This window comes from Catharus ustulatus, chromosome 3 (assembly GCF_009819885.2).
Source record: "Catharus ustulatus isolate bCatUst1 chromosome 3, bCatUst1.pri.v2, whole genome shotgun sequence".
Lineage (NCBI taxonomy): Eukaryota > Metazoa > Chordata > Aves > Passeriformes > Turdidae > Catharus > Catharus ustulatus.
In genome coordinates, this window is record NC_046223.1 from 42,904,931 (window position 1) to 42,917,354 (window position 12,424).

At 37.3% G+C, this 12,424-nt stretch overlaps 1 protein-coding gene across 1 annotated transcript in view; it reads right to left on the reverse strand.

Moving 5' to 3' along the window:
* Window positions 1-373: 373 nt before the first annotated feature.
* Window positions 374-12,424, reverse strand: part of THBS2 (thrombospondin 2) — a 33,098-nt gene continuing 21,047 nt past the window's right edge. Inside the window, exons 17-22 of the mRNA XM_033055054.1 lie at window positions 11,807-12,041; window positions 7,807-8,034; window positions 7,081-7,352; window positions 6,007-6,104; window positions 3,634-3,773; window positions 374-2,958 (exon numbers count right to left, since the gene is read on the reverse strand). Of these exons, the coding sequence (XP_032910945.1) occupies window positions 2,951-2,958; window positions 3,634-3,773; window positions 6,007-6,104; window positions 7,081-7,352; window positions 7,807-8,034; window positions 11,807-12,041 (981 nt within the window). The 3' untranslated portion in view covers window positions 374-2,950. The remainder of the gene's footprint in view (window positions 2,959-3,633; window positions 3,774-6,006; window positions 6,105-7,080; window positions 7,353-7,806; window positions 8,035-11,806; window positions 12,042-12,424) is intronic.

A 12,424-nucleotide genomic window follows, 5' to 3' on the forward strand; every position in this document is an offset into this window, starting at 1 on the left:
ACGTTATTAGCTGAATAATGTCAATCATTGATGTCCTTTCAGCTGTCTACAAGACTGAACATTTGTATTGTTTCATCAAAAAATATACTGAAGACAACATGGCTTTCTTGTGAAATGTTTCAAGTACTCTCATGGGAATCAGAAGCCAAGGAAACTAAATAGCTGGGATATTTGTAAGGCCGAGAAAAGTTAGAACTTGCATTCACATCCCAAATCTGGCATTTTGACATGCTGGGCATTCCCATTTTTCCAAATCCAATTCAAATTCCCCTCCCAGTGAGTAGTTTATATTCATAGGAAAGATGTCTCATGCTAAGAATTGTATCTTCCATTTTATTGTCTTTGGTTTTTGATGGTTCCTGAAATTCTCCAGCAGGAAGGCAATCCCCACTCACACCAACAAATCCCAATGACCCAGATGGGACTCAGAGAAGCAGTAGTTGCAAAATAAGATGTATTTGTTCAAACACATGGGCCAAGACACAATACAGAGAAGTAGGAGCAAAATTTCTCATTCACAATGCTATAAATAAAATTGATGATTGTTTGCCAGATAAAGCTTTCATGGGAATGATGTCTTGTCAGAGATACTAGGAAACCTGCTGTTTACATTAGAACACAGTGATTTTTAAAAGAAGCAACAGATTTCCTGGTTTGCTTGAAATGAACTGCCTTACAGCAAGGCAAGAGGCTTAACTAAGGGCTTAGAGGAATAGAATATTTTCTTAAAACAAAAAATGTAACTATAAAAAAGGTAAAGAGATTTTGGATTATAAAACCTTTTTACAGTTTATTTCCTATTATTAATTTCTTAAAATATATATATAAAAATGAGGATCTGACTAAATGAATCAGGACGTCAATTGATAAATGTCTGTCCCTGTAAACAAATAAATAATTATTTACAATCTTTGGCAAAACAAAATGAAATTTCATCAATCTCACTCCCACACACACTTGTAAGGAAAAAAAAAGAAAAAGAAATTTAAAAAACCCCATCATAAATAATTTACATAGAATAGGAAAATTATGATACAGTCCAAATATTAACATCTTCATCCCTAAACTGATGTCTCTCTCTGACAAAACAAAAAACCCTACACAGCCATTACTCATTACATTTAATGAAGTCATCCTCCCTTCCACTTGAAACTTGGGGATGCCATTTGAAACACCAAAGGAAACTAAAATATTTAAAAACCTCATGAAGAGGATTTGTGAAAACAAAAAAAAAAAAAAATCCAAAACAAAAGAAAAAACAACAACAAAACAAACTGAGATTAAATTTTTAAAAAACTGATAATATGTATACTATAAAATGTGCAATAAAGCCAGCAAATGTTGATTCCTTTCTAATGAATATAGCCACAAAATCTATTTCAAGGGAGAAAAAGTTGATTTGACATTTAGCTCACTGTGCCCTAGAAGAAGGCAGAGGTACTGTATTCTTCCATCAGGTATCCCATCTATGAATAAAATTACACCAGCCTATGTTCTTTTTCTGAACAAAGCTCATACATCTTAAACAAAACAAAAATGTTAAACATACCTATACTATTGTCTATCTGAGTAACTGTTGTATCTGTTTAGAATAAACACTGGTACCCCTTCAGCATTACTTAAGAAGTTCTATATACAGCAGACATACGTAACAATACAAAAATATTAAAATTAGGGTAACTGGATATATATTAAGGTTCCATTTGTAAATTCCTTATTATTGTTCATTTAACTTTAATGTATACATGACTATAACCCATGGAGCTATACTTAAGTGTAGGCCATGCTTTGACAATATCTACATATTGCGATATGCTCTCAAAAATAGCTTTAAAATATCATTATTTGTGAATGTATTATTGATGGATTATATGCTTTAAAATCAATTACAGAGAAGGTAGCTTGGTGTGATAATCACAATAAATACTAACAAAATATTTATAAATGGAACCTTAAATTCATATGTTACCAAATTAAGTAATGGTGGCATTGCCACCTTTTCAAAAACCCACATCAGAATTCAGGATGTCAAAGTGCTTTTTGCAGCAGAGTTGGAAAAGTGGTTCAGGTTCATTTTGCTCCACATGGTCACGGTATATTCTTTATTACAAGGCAATGCAGAATATGATGAAAACAGGGCAACTGGAAATAATTTTTGAAAGTCAGACAATAGTGATAACTTCAGATGTTTATACTAATCACTCTTCCCTTTCACGTGAGAGTTTCTAATTCAATTCTTTTTGGCCTAAATGAAGCCCCTACTAAAGAATCCTTTAGGTTGAAAATTTGACAGTTCTACCAATAATAATTTTAAAGAGTGTTACTAAGAGCATCCTTATCAACCAAGCACCTTTTTGAATCAAGAAATGTTTATCATTGATCTTTAATATCCAAAGTAGTTTTCACTGTTGATATGGCCCTCCATCACTTTGTTAAAATTAGACTCAGAAGCTCTGTGTTACTGAAGTCCAGTCTTGATCAGAGCAAGGAAGTGCCAACCATATGCCCAAAAAATTAAGACACATTTTTCCTCACTTAAACGTAACAACTGATAATCATAATTCCCCCTCTTGTTCTCCATATATATATAAATACATTAAGTAATTACATTTTTATATGTAAACGTCATTCTTTAAAAAAAGACAAGTAAACAAACAAACAAGTTTTACTAAGTTTTCACTCTACCAAAGTGTTCTAATGTATCAATCTGCTTTTGCTTCAGTGGTGGGTCCGACGTTCACGTTTAGGTTTCATTAGTCCTGGTGGTGAGAAGGCACTTGGGTGGAAGGGTGGCTGAGGCACTCCTGGCAACTGGGAGGATCCTGGAGAGTGGAGCGTGAGGAGAGGGCAGGAGGTACACAAAAATAGAAACTGGGAGTACCAGGGTGTACTGAGGTGTCTGGGTTGCATAGCATCTACAGTACTTTGCTAGTAATGCAGCAACCATTGCTCAAGCATCTGAAAGAATAGGGAAAAATATATTAATTGTGGTTGGGGTTTTTTTGGCTAGGAAGTTAATCACACAAGAACTCCACCACAATACACTACAGAGAAGCAGCACAACACTTTCTGTTCTTCATTTTCCTACAAATGGGAGGACGTTTATATAAAAACACATTTGCCTACATATAGAAAGAGACAAGCAGGTTTATGTGCAGCTGGGTATCTGAATGTATATACAAAATCATGTACAAAAAAACCTGGAAAAGCATTTTCTGTATATCAAAACATTTCAGACAAGGCATTACAGACAGACATGCTTATTAAAGATATCTGCTCTCCTTTCCATGCCCCTTGAAACAGGGGTGATCCAGAAGTATTTCTCTGCCTGCAGGACATACTGAAATAGCCTACAGAGGACAGTGGATGTACAGAGAGAATTCTAAGCAAGTCTCTCTCAGAAATTTCTACTTCATTTTTTCCAGGTGGATAGTATTAAACATCTGGGGTTTATTATTCAAATTGAGATTACTCTTGGGGCAAGGGGCATTCATGGCACTTCAAAGGTTTATGCCATGCTATGATATCACTGATTGCTTTTCATTCAGAGGATACTTTTCATTTAGATATTTTGTGCTTTTTCCACAAGTTATGAGAGGCTCAAGCATCTTCCAGACATTTTTTGTAACTAACCTCTGCATTCATATTTGAGGTCAGAGAAATAGACCATCTCTTGAGAGAAGACAAAAAGGCCTAATCGTCCACCAGCAAAAGTTGTGTCATAGATTGGTCCAGAATCCACCATGACTTGTTTCCCTTCATAAACCAAAACTCTGTAAAGAGGAACATAAATTAAACAAGGAAGATAATACAGTGTCCAGTGTAGGAGCTGGTAACAGTCTCTAAAAACTGGAACAGAATTAATTTTAGCAAGGCACCAGAAAACCCAGCTTCACTGTAGGGATCACATCTCATCTCTATCTCACACCCACCTGGCTGGCAGCCACAACACATTAATCAGAAGCAGCGAGGCTGCTCCTTAAGTGATTTTATGTACACCATCTGCAAAAGATTTCCCAGTTCTTTATTTAGAACAGTCGTGTCTCCTGGAATGAACTATGTCATGTACTAGCATTCACTGATAAGCCCCTGTCCCAGTGAACTCAGGGGTTAGCACACGACCCTGTCACATCACTGAGCAAAGTTGTCTTTGCAGCTGTGTGAACAGCTGATTTATTTATCTTTATGTGCAAGGGCCAACATCAGAAATTGGAAGAACCATCCCTTTAGAGTCAAACAAAGTATTAATTAGAGACATGCTGAATTTCAATTTCAGACATTTTAATAGTTTAATGAAAGCTTGGAAGGATTAGGACACAAACAGTTTGATTAATAATAAATTGGAAAAGGAGAACTTGGGGGTTTTTTTTGGTTTTGGAGGATTTTTTTAGTATTTCAGGCATCCAGCCTGGAGACAAGGGACCTTGAAAGACAGCACTTCATTATCAGAGAGACTGCATTTCCGCAAACTTGGATGCTCCGCTTCTCCTGGGAGACCTCGAGATAGTCTAGATTTTTAGGCTCTCAGTCTCCTGGGCCAAATGAGAAATTACTTCATAGTTTGTTAGTTAGACTAGTCTTTGGAGGCAGGGATTATTGTCTTGCTTCAATTGACAATACATTAGTTACACACAGCAAGACAGCTTCACATGAGGATGAAAACACTTGAGCAGCTTCCTAGAACTCAGAGATTAGGTAGGGGCAGGTTTCTGTTTAGGCAGAAATGCATGTCCAGCACGTGTAATGAAGTATCCTGTTTCCTGAAAAGTGCACAAAGAAAAGTATGAGACTGCTACCTGAGATCAGTATTGAATGGATGGTGAAAAGAATGGTGGTGAAAAAAAAAAGACATTTTCATGTTCATATAATCCTATTTAATCTACTCTCAAAATATCAAGAACACAAAACATATGAGAAGATTTTAGTAGTTCATTCAACCCACCAAAGAAATTACATGGCACTGGTCATGTTCACATGAAATTGATATTTCTGTACAAATAAAATTATTTCATGACTACATTAGTGAAAAAATTAATTTATTTTCTATCAGGACACCCTAAAGTATGAAAGAATTTAATGCTCCAAACCACAGAATTTGCCATGCTAGATTAATCTAATGTGATACCAGTGGTAACATCTTTTGTCTGACACTATGTAGATTCTGTAAAGTTGTTACAGGTAACAGCAGCATGAAAAAAAAAAAAGTTTCCTTTTGACCTATATCAGTCAATGCAATACACTGAAGCATAAACTCCTCTCTTTCCAAGAAACAGGTAACTTAGTCTATCCTAATTTGTCTACAATTTGTCTTTCACAAACAAATGAAAATCCCCTGCACACAAGCACAAGCAAGACCTGTGGAGATAAGGTCTGACTCTACCCCATGGAAAATATCCTTTACAGTTCCAGTAGTTAGTAGAAGATAAAACTGACATGGGCAGTTAATGCTCAGTCTTTGGAACATGAGCTAAACAGCTGGGCTCTACAGTAAGTCATTTGCCATAGCTCCTTGTGCGCATTACAGACGTGCTCATGGCCACTTCTGCATTGTGTAAGCCACTACAGGAGACAGGATGCTGAAGTAGACAGGCCCTTGGCCTACTTCCCTGAGGCAATGCTCATGTTTATAATTATTTTCATTCACTGAAATTCCACAGGCTGGGGAGCAATCTCATGTTCTAATCTTGCTTTGAGTTTTGCTCAGGAATTTTTGGTCTCTTTACAGAAAAACTATTGAGAAAGAGGACTTTTTCTTTTGGTTTTTTTCTTTAATTTAAGGGTATTTAGCTGATGTAAATATCGAACAATCCAGACTAAATTAAACACATCTGAAAAGGAAAATAACTTATTCTGAAGATAACAAAATGTTCCCAAAATATTGGACAAACTGTCACACAAGTAACATAATTATCAGAAACAACAATGAAACTGATAACATAGTTTTTAAATCAACAGAGACAATAGCATTGCTACTAGAAAAAGTAGAGGTACAGAAATATTTCTTACTTTATTAATCCTGTTTTAGGCCTATGAATCAAATGCCACCTGTAGGCAGTATAATCTTTCCAGCCAATGTTCTTGGGATCGTGCCACAAAGTACGCACCTACAGAAGGAACACAAATGCTTTATTAGAAACACACTGTGCCCGAGTAACTCTACATCCATCATAGTAACTGCCAAAGCTTATTCTCTGCAGACTGTGAAACTAAAAATAGTTAAACATTTGACTGTACCATCAAAACATTTCTTTTTTAGGATGACTAAACTATTAAATATATGATGTATTAAACTGCTGATAATTTATCTGCAGTTTCATAGCTATAACCACTGAAGACCACTGAAGACAAACACTGACTTCCTTTATGATATCACAGAATCAATTGACCTGGAAGAGACCCACAAGGATCATCAAATTCAGCTCCTGGTCAAGCAAAGGACTATCCCCAAGCATCACACCATGTGTCCAAGAGTATTGTCCAAATGCTTCTGGAACTCTTTGGGTCTGCACATACAACTAGCCTGACAAAGCTGATGCTGCATGAGCGTCTCCAGTGAGAGAGAGGAACTTCAGCTTGCACAGATATTACTGCATCTTGAAAATTTCCACTTGCTTCATGAAAATTTCCACTCAGTAACAGTCCTGTCAATTCCTGTCCACATGTGAAGCCCTACTAACCTAATTTCCAAAATGCACAAGTTTCTTCCATGGTTGGACCCCATCTGGAACAGCAGCAGTTTTTCTCTCATTTTTAAAATGTCTTTTTTTTGTGTCACTGGTTACTGTACTCTAAACCAAGCATAATTTAAAAGAAACAAGTGCCAATACAGAAGTAACCAATGATTTGTGCATAACTGAGACATCTCTCTCATTTTCCTTTTGATCACACCTCATCTTCCCGTTTATACATGGGATTTTCTTTGAAATACATGTGTTACTATTGACACTACCAATAAGGGAATTGAAGAAAAACTGATAAACCAGAAAAACTGAAGTGTGAAAGGAAATTCTTTTTGAAACATGTCCCTTATTTTTAAAATATTAGTCATGCCCTATTGGCCTGAAGTTTGAAATCTCTCACCTGTCCAGGGGTGTTTCCTGTGTGCCAGAGAGCATTTCGTAAGTGCTCACCAGTACCAGTTGTTGAATTCACTACTTTGAGTGACACACCAGAATAGCCATAAGCCCTGGTGGGTTTGTCCTCCCAATAGGTCTGAGTGACCTGCTTCCACATCAGAACGTAAAACCGACTGCTGGACTGGTAGCCAAACACAAAGCCGGCATAGTCATCATCACGGTCTGTGTTAACGTAGAACGTCCCGCTGAAGTCAACAGAGCTGAACTCATCATAGCCTGGGAGGGGACAAAAGAGACAAATCACTGACTTACAATGCTGGGTCCAGTTACACATACCCAAAAGTCCCAGCTACATCCTGAATTTTGGCAGGAGACATAAGTGGTATTTCTCAGTTTCCTCACCTGTAGGAGAGGAGGTAATTACACTCGCCTGCATGGAGAATTCTGGAGAGAAATGAATTGCTTACAGGGGCATTGAAGATAGCAGGCACTATACTTATACAATTTTTTCCAATTGTGTATTTTATGTATGTTTACAGTCAGTGATGAGATGAATGGACAAATGCAGGCAGCACTGAGCTGTTTATACTTTGGGTGTACACACTGCCTTCATTGTTAGTCCAAAGTCTGCAGTACCAAAAAGGTGCATTTATGTACACAGTTTTCCCTTTCCTTGTCACAGAATCACTGGTTGCTTTTCCACAGATGATGACTGACATCTGATACTCACCTACAGCTATTCCAGGATCAGAGTTGGCAGTCTGCACCAGTTCTTTGCCTTGATGGCGAATAACCCAGTTGGGATCAATCTGAGCTGTTCCCTTAGGGTCCAGAGGGACCATCTGGAACTTTCTGAAATCTGTTTCACTGATGGCATTGTTTTCAGGGCACACATCATAAATATCTGGAACGTTGTCATTGTCAAAGTCATCTTTGCAAATATCACCTCTGCCATCACCTGTAAGCAATGTGAATAAGCAGAGGCAATTGTTAGCAATTTATCCAGCCCAAGTCTATACACCACTTTGGAATCAGGGTGGGAGAAGTTGGAAGTTTGCTATGTCGATGTAATTCACTAATGCTTGCATTACATTTTCAGTTTGATTTGTTCCAGATGTGGATACAACACCACATTTTAATATATGCTGCAAAATCAATTCAAAGAATAGCATTAAAATCTTAATCTTCCACACATTACAAAAGCTTTATATATTGTTGATCATATTAAACTTTTTTCAGACCTTTATCATTGCCTTAAGATTCTTTCTACAACAATCCATCTAAAATACTTCAGATTACATGTGTGTCACCACTATGTCAAAAGAAAGGAGGGGAGGGAAGTATTGCAGTAAAACATGCATACATGCTTAGCCACTCTTTCACTTGTAGGTAGAACAATTTGACTTATAAAAAACATAGTGCTTCAGAAAAATGCATAAGAAAAGAAGGCAGCACTGTATTCAACTAGCCTCAGAGGAATGAAAAAATTAGGTTTTATTATATGAATTACAGGAAGTTTTCTAGAGAACAAAAAAGTACAGTTCACCTATAGTTGTGCTTCTGCTCAATACTTTTACTATACTCAATATTTTAGAAAAACTAAAAATTACTTCCTTTCTTAGTTTACCTAAAATATTAATGGAAACCAGGAGATGTGACTTGCCTCAAATAGCAAGGAGTGAAAGGAGGCAGCTATAAAGTTCATTTCCAGTGATTCTATTGTTCCATGGCATACAATAGCACAAAGACCTGAAAATAATGTAGAAAAGCTTGGCTAGACAAGTACAGAAACAAATTGCCAAATGGCTCCAACTATTACAACAGAAATCACTGGATATTACACTGGGTACTAATGCAAAACCAGTGCTGCCAACTAATTTATTTTTATCTTCACATACCCGAGCATCTGCCTTTTTTTATTCTCCCAGTGTTTATGGCTGCCCTAAGAACATGGGAATTAACACAGTGGGAAATAGCAATGTCCCAGCTCATCCAATACTGACCTACCACTAGGCGTTTCACAGAAAAACAGAAAGCTATGTCACCATTACTAACCATTAACCTTACCCAAGTATGGAGCTTTCAGACAGAAAGCAGAATGAGCTTTAGGCAACAGCCAAAAAGAAAAAGAGTAATTAGAGAAAATTGAAGCATGTAGTATCTCGGGCTCTCTGCAGCTCAGATACGTGGTAAAATGGTCCCATTTTCCACCCTGGACATCTGCCATAGACAACTCCAAATCCTGACCAGCTGTGTGTTCCTCCACCTGTTTGTCTTAGCACTCATTGGAGAAAAGGGAATGAATTTCCTATTTTGTTTCCTTTGCCAAATCAAAGAGATAATTCACAGAAGAATCTAGTTATTCACTGCAAGTCCAGCTGATGTTCATTTGGTAGTGAGTTGTTGCTGACAGCATTCATTCCCTCTCAAGGAAAGTTAGAAAGTGTTTGTTTATCCAGTCACATCCAACAGCTCTCTCCAGGGCCTCATCTTTATGTGCTAAAACTCAAATCTTCGAGAGTATGGGAGTGATTTTTGGTTTTATTTACCCCTTTTCCAAGATTTCTGTTGGACCTGCTGCTAATGACAGTGATGAGCTGACTAAACTGATTAAAAATATGTTTTTTTTCGGAATCGTTAATCCATACATCAATGTAGATTCCTTTACAAAAACCAGGTAATGGATGACTTAAAGTATCTCAGTTTGGGGTCAGCCTTAATCTGGTTTTATGAAATTAAGGGGCTATTCCAGGGACTGGTAAGTGCAAAGATATTCTGGACGCATATTAGAGGACCGAAAGGTTATATACAGTAATTTCACGATTATAAGCCGCACCATTTTGACTAAAATTTTGGTCCGAACCCAAAGTGCGGCTTATAATCAGGTGCGGCTTATATATGGACAAAGAACGAAAAGTTGCTGTTTTAGTTTGGAGGACAGGTGTCTGCTGAGAAAGGCAGGAGTTTCTCTTTGAAATGGAGAATGCAAACCCCCTCTCTCCAAATTATTATAATTTTGAAATCAAGGGGCTTTCAGGCAAAAATATGGGAATTAGGAATAACAGTTCTTTTCTAGGGAAATTAAAATAGAAATACAGTACTACAAAGAAACAAACTCCAAACCCTGACACAGTCAGAGTACAACCTGACACCGTCAGGCAGGGTGTTGGTAGCAGTCCCATTAAATGGTGATTGCAGTCCCCTTGCAGTGACAGATGTGGCTCAGTTGAAGCAGTGCTCCTGTAGAAGGTGCAGTTTCCCTCTGGAGGTCCAGTGGTGATGTGGAGAAATCTGGTTTTCCTCTGGAGTCCAGTGGAGAAAGGGGCTACCTTATTGTCCCAAAACCTCTGTTTTTATCTTGGTAAGAAATGTTGGGCTCTTCCCCCTGGCTGGAGCAACTTCCAATGGGATGCAGTAATTTTATCAGTCACACAGTGGGACTCAATGGCCATTAGCAGACAATGACTCGCTGGAGGAAGGATGGGTTGTGAAAAGATAAAGAACAATGCCCCGCCTGGTTTCAATGGATGGCCCATTAGCAAATTATCTGCCATTGAGATAAGGATCACTGTCCCCACCCTCAACAGATGGTGATAGAACAGATACCTTTTATCACACTCTGTATTGTAACATGCGGCTTATAATCAGGTGCGGCTTATGTATGGACAAAAACCAAAAAGTTGCTGAAACCCAGAAGTGCGGCTTATAATCAGTGCGGCTTATAATCGTGAAATTACTGTAAATTAAGAGCTACTACTCCAACCAGAAACTTTTTACTGACAGCAGTTGTCTCACCAGGAAGTCAGACAAGGCTCAGCATTTCATCTTTCTAAATGTAAATAAAAATACATTGTGTAGGTAATAACTTTTGTGTTCAATTTCTACAGCACAGCCATGGAATGGCTCCAGCAAGTTATATAACTTGGAACTGAAATTGCTTACCTGCCTTTATTGCAAGGGTCATTATTGTAAACACATCTGGTGGTTTTCAAAGGATCATAAACATTTTCAAAATTAAAATTATAATTGTGAAACTATCTCTATTTCAGTATTTAAATAATACCAAGAACAGTGAAGGACTGTTTGAGGTGACCAACGTTTTATGAAAAAAAGAGGAAAAAAAGAGCAATTTCATATCAATTTTTTAAACTGCAACATGTATATCATCAAGACATATTTATAGCAGTCTGTAAAGAAAATTTGAGCAAAGTTACTCAGGAGTTGATTTTAAAAAAATAATTAAAAATTAATAATACTTTTAGACTTAAAACATCCTGAAGAAATAGTCTGCTTTTTAAATAAAACAGCAGTAAGGCATATTTTTTTCCATCTTAGTTTTCAGATGATAATTTGTTTTGAAAGTGAAACAGCTCACTTTTCATTTTTTAAAGACATTTGTAATTCAAACTATTTGAAATATTTTCTGACACTTTCAACATTTCAATAAAATGCAAAAATAAGAATATTAACAAAAACACAGATTCTTCTGGTTTTTAAAAAAAAATTAAAGGCTTTCTTCTACAATTAAGTAGGTGCATGTTTGAGTCCCTGTCAAAGATACTCCCTAATGCTCTAACCCTTGACCAAACTGACCAGTTCAGTTCCATTGAATTCCATGGTGTCAGAAGCAGCTCAGTTTGATGTGAAGTCACTCTTCACCAGACATTAATACTCCAAGATCAAAATCAGATACCAATAACTAAATGAAATTCATATGACCTTGTTCTTACCATCTGAGTCCTCCTGGTCAGGGTTGTATCTGAGGCGGCAGTTGTCCCTGTCATCTGGGACACCATCATTGTCATCATCGGAATCACAGGCATCTCCTTTACCATCCTGGTCGTGGTCAGCCTGGTTAGCATTGGGGATGTAAGGGCAGTTGTCCTGGTTGTTCTGGTGGCCATCTTCATCTATGTCCTCATTATTGTCACACTGGTCACCAACAAGGTCATTATCTGCATCAGTCTACCACAAAAAGAATAGTACAGAGTAATTTTATTATTTTTACTCAATACGGAGGTACAGCCTGGTTCTTTACTGTTCAACACTTCTCTTCAAGGTCTTCTGTAGTGACAATACCACAATGACAACCGTGCTTAAAGCACAAGCAGAACTTCAAACTATGACTACTTATTCTTCTATCAGTGGGTAAGATCAGGTTCCCAGGATATTTGCAGGGCAGGGCCTTATTTGCAGATGGGTTAAAGCAATCAGCACTGTACTTCCCTTTCATCTGACACAAAAGGATCTCACAATATGAGATGTGGAAGTGAGCAACACAGATCCACCTCTTCAGCTGTTCAGTACAGGGACTGATAGTAATTCCTGTATTCTTTTCTCTGCCTTTG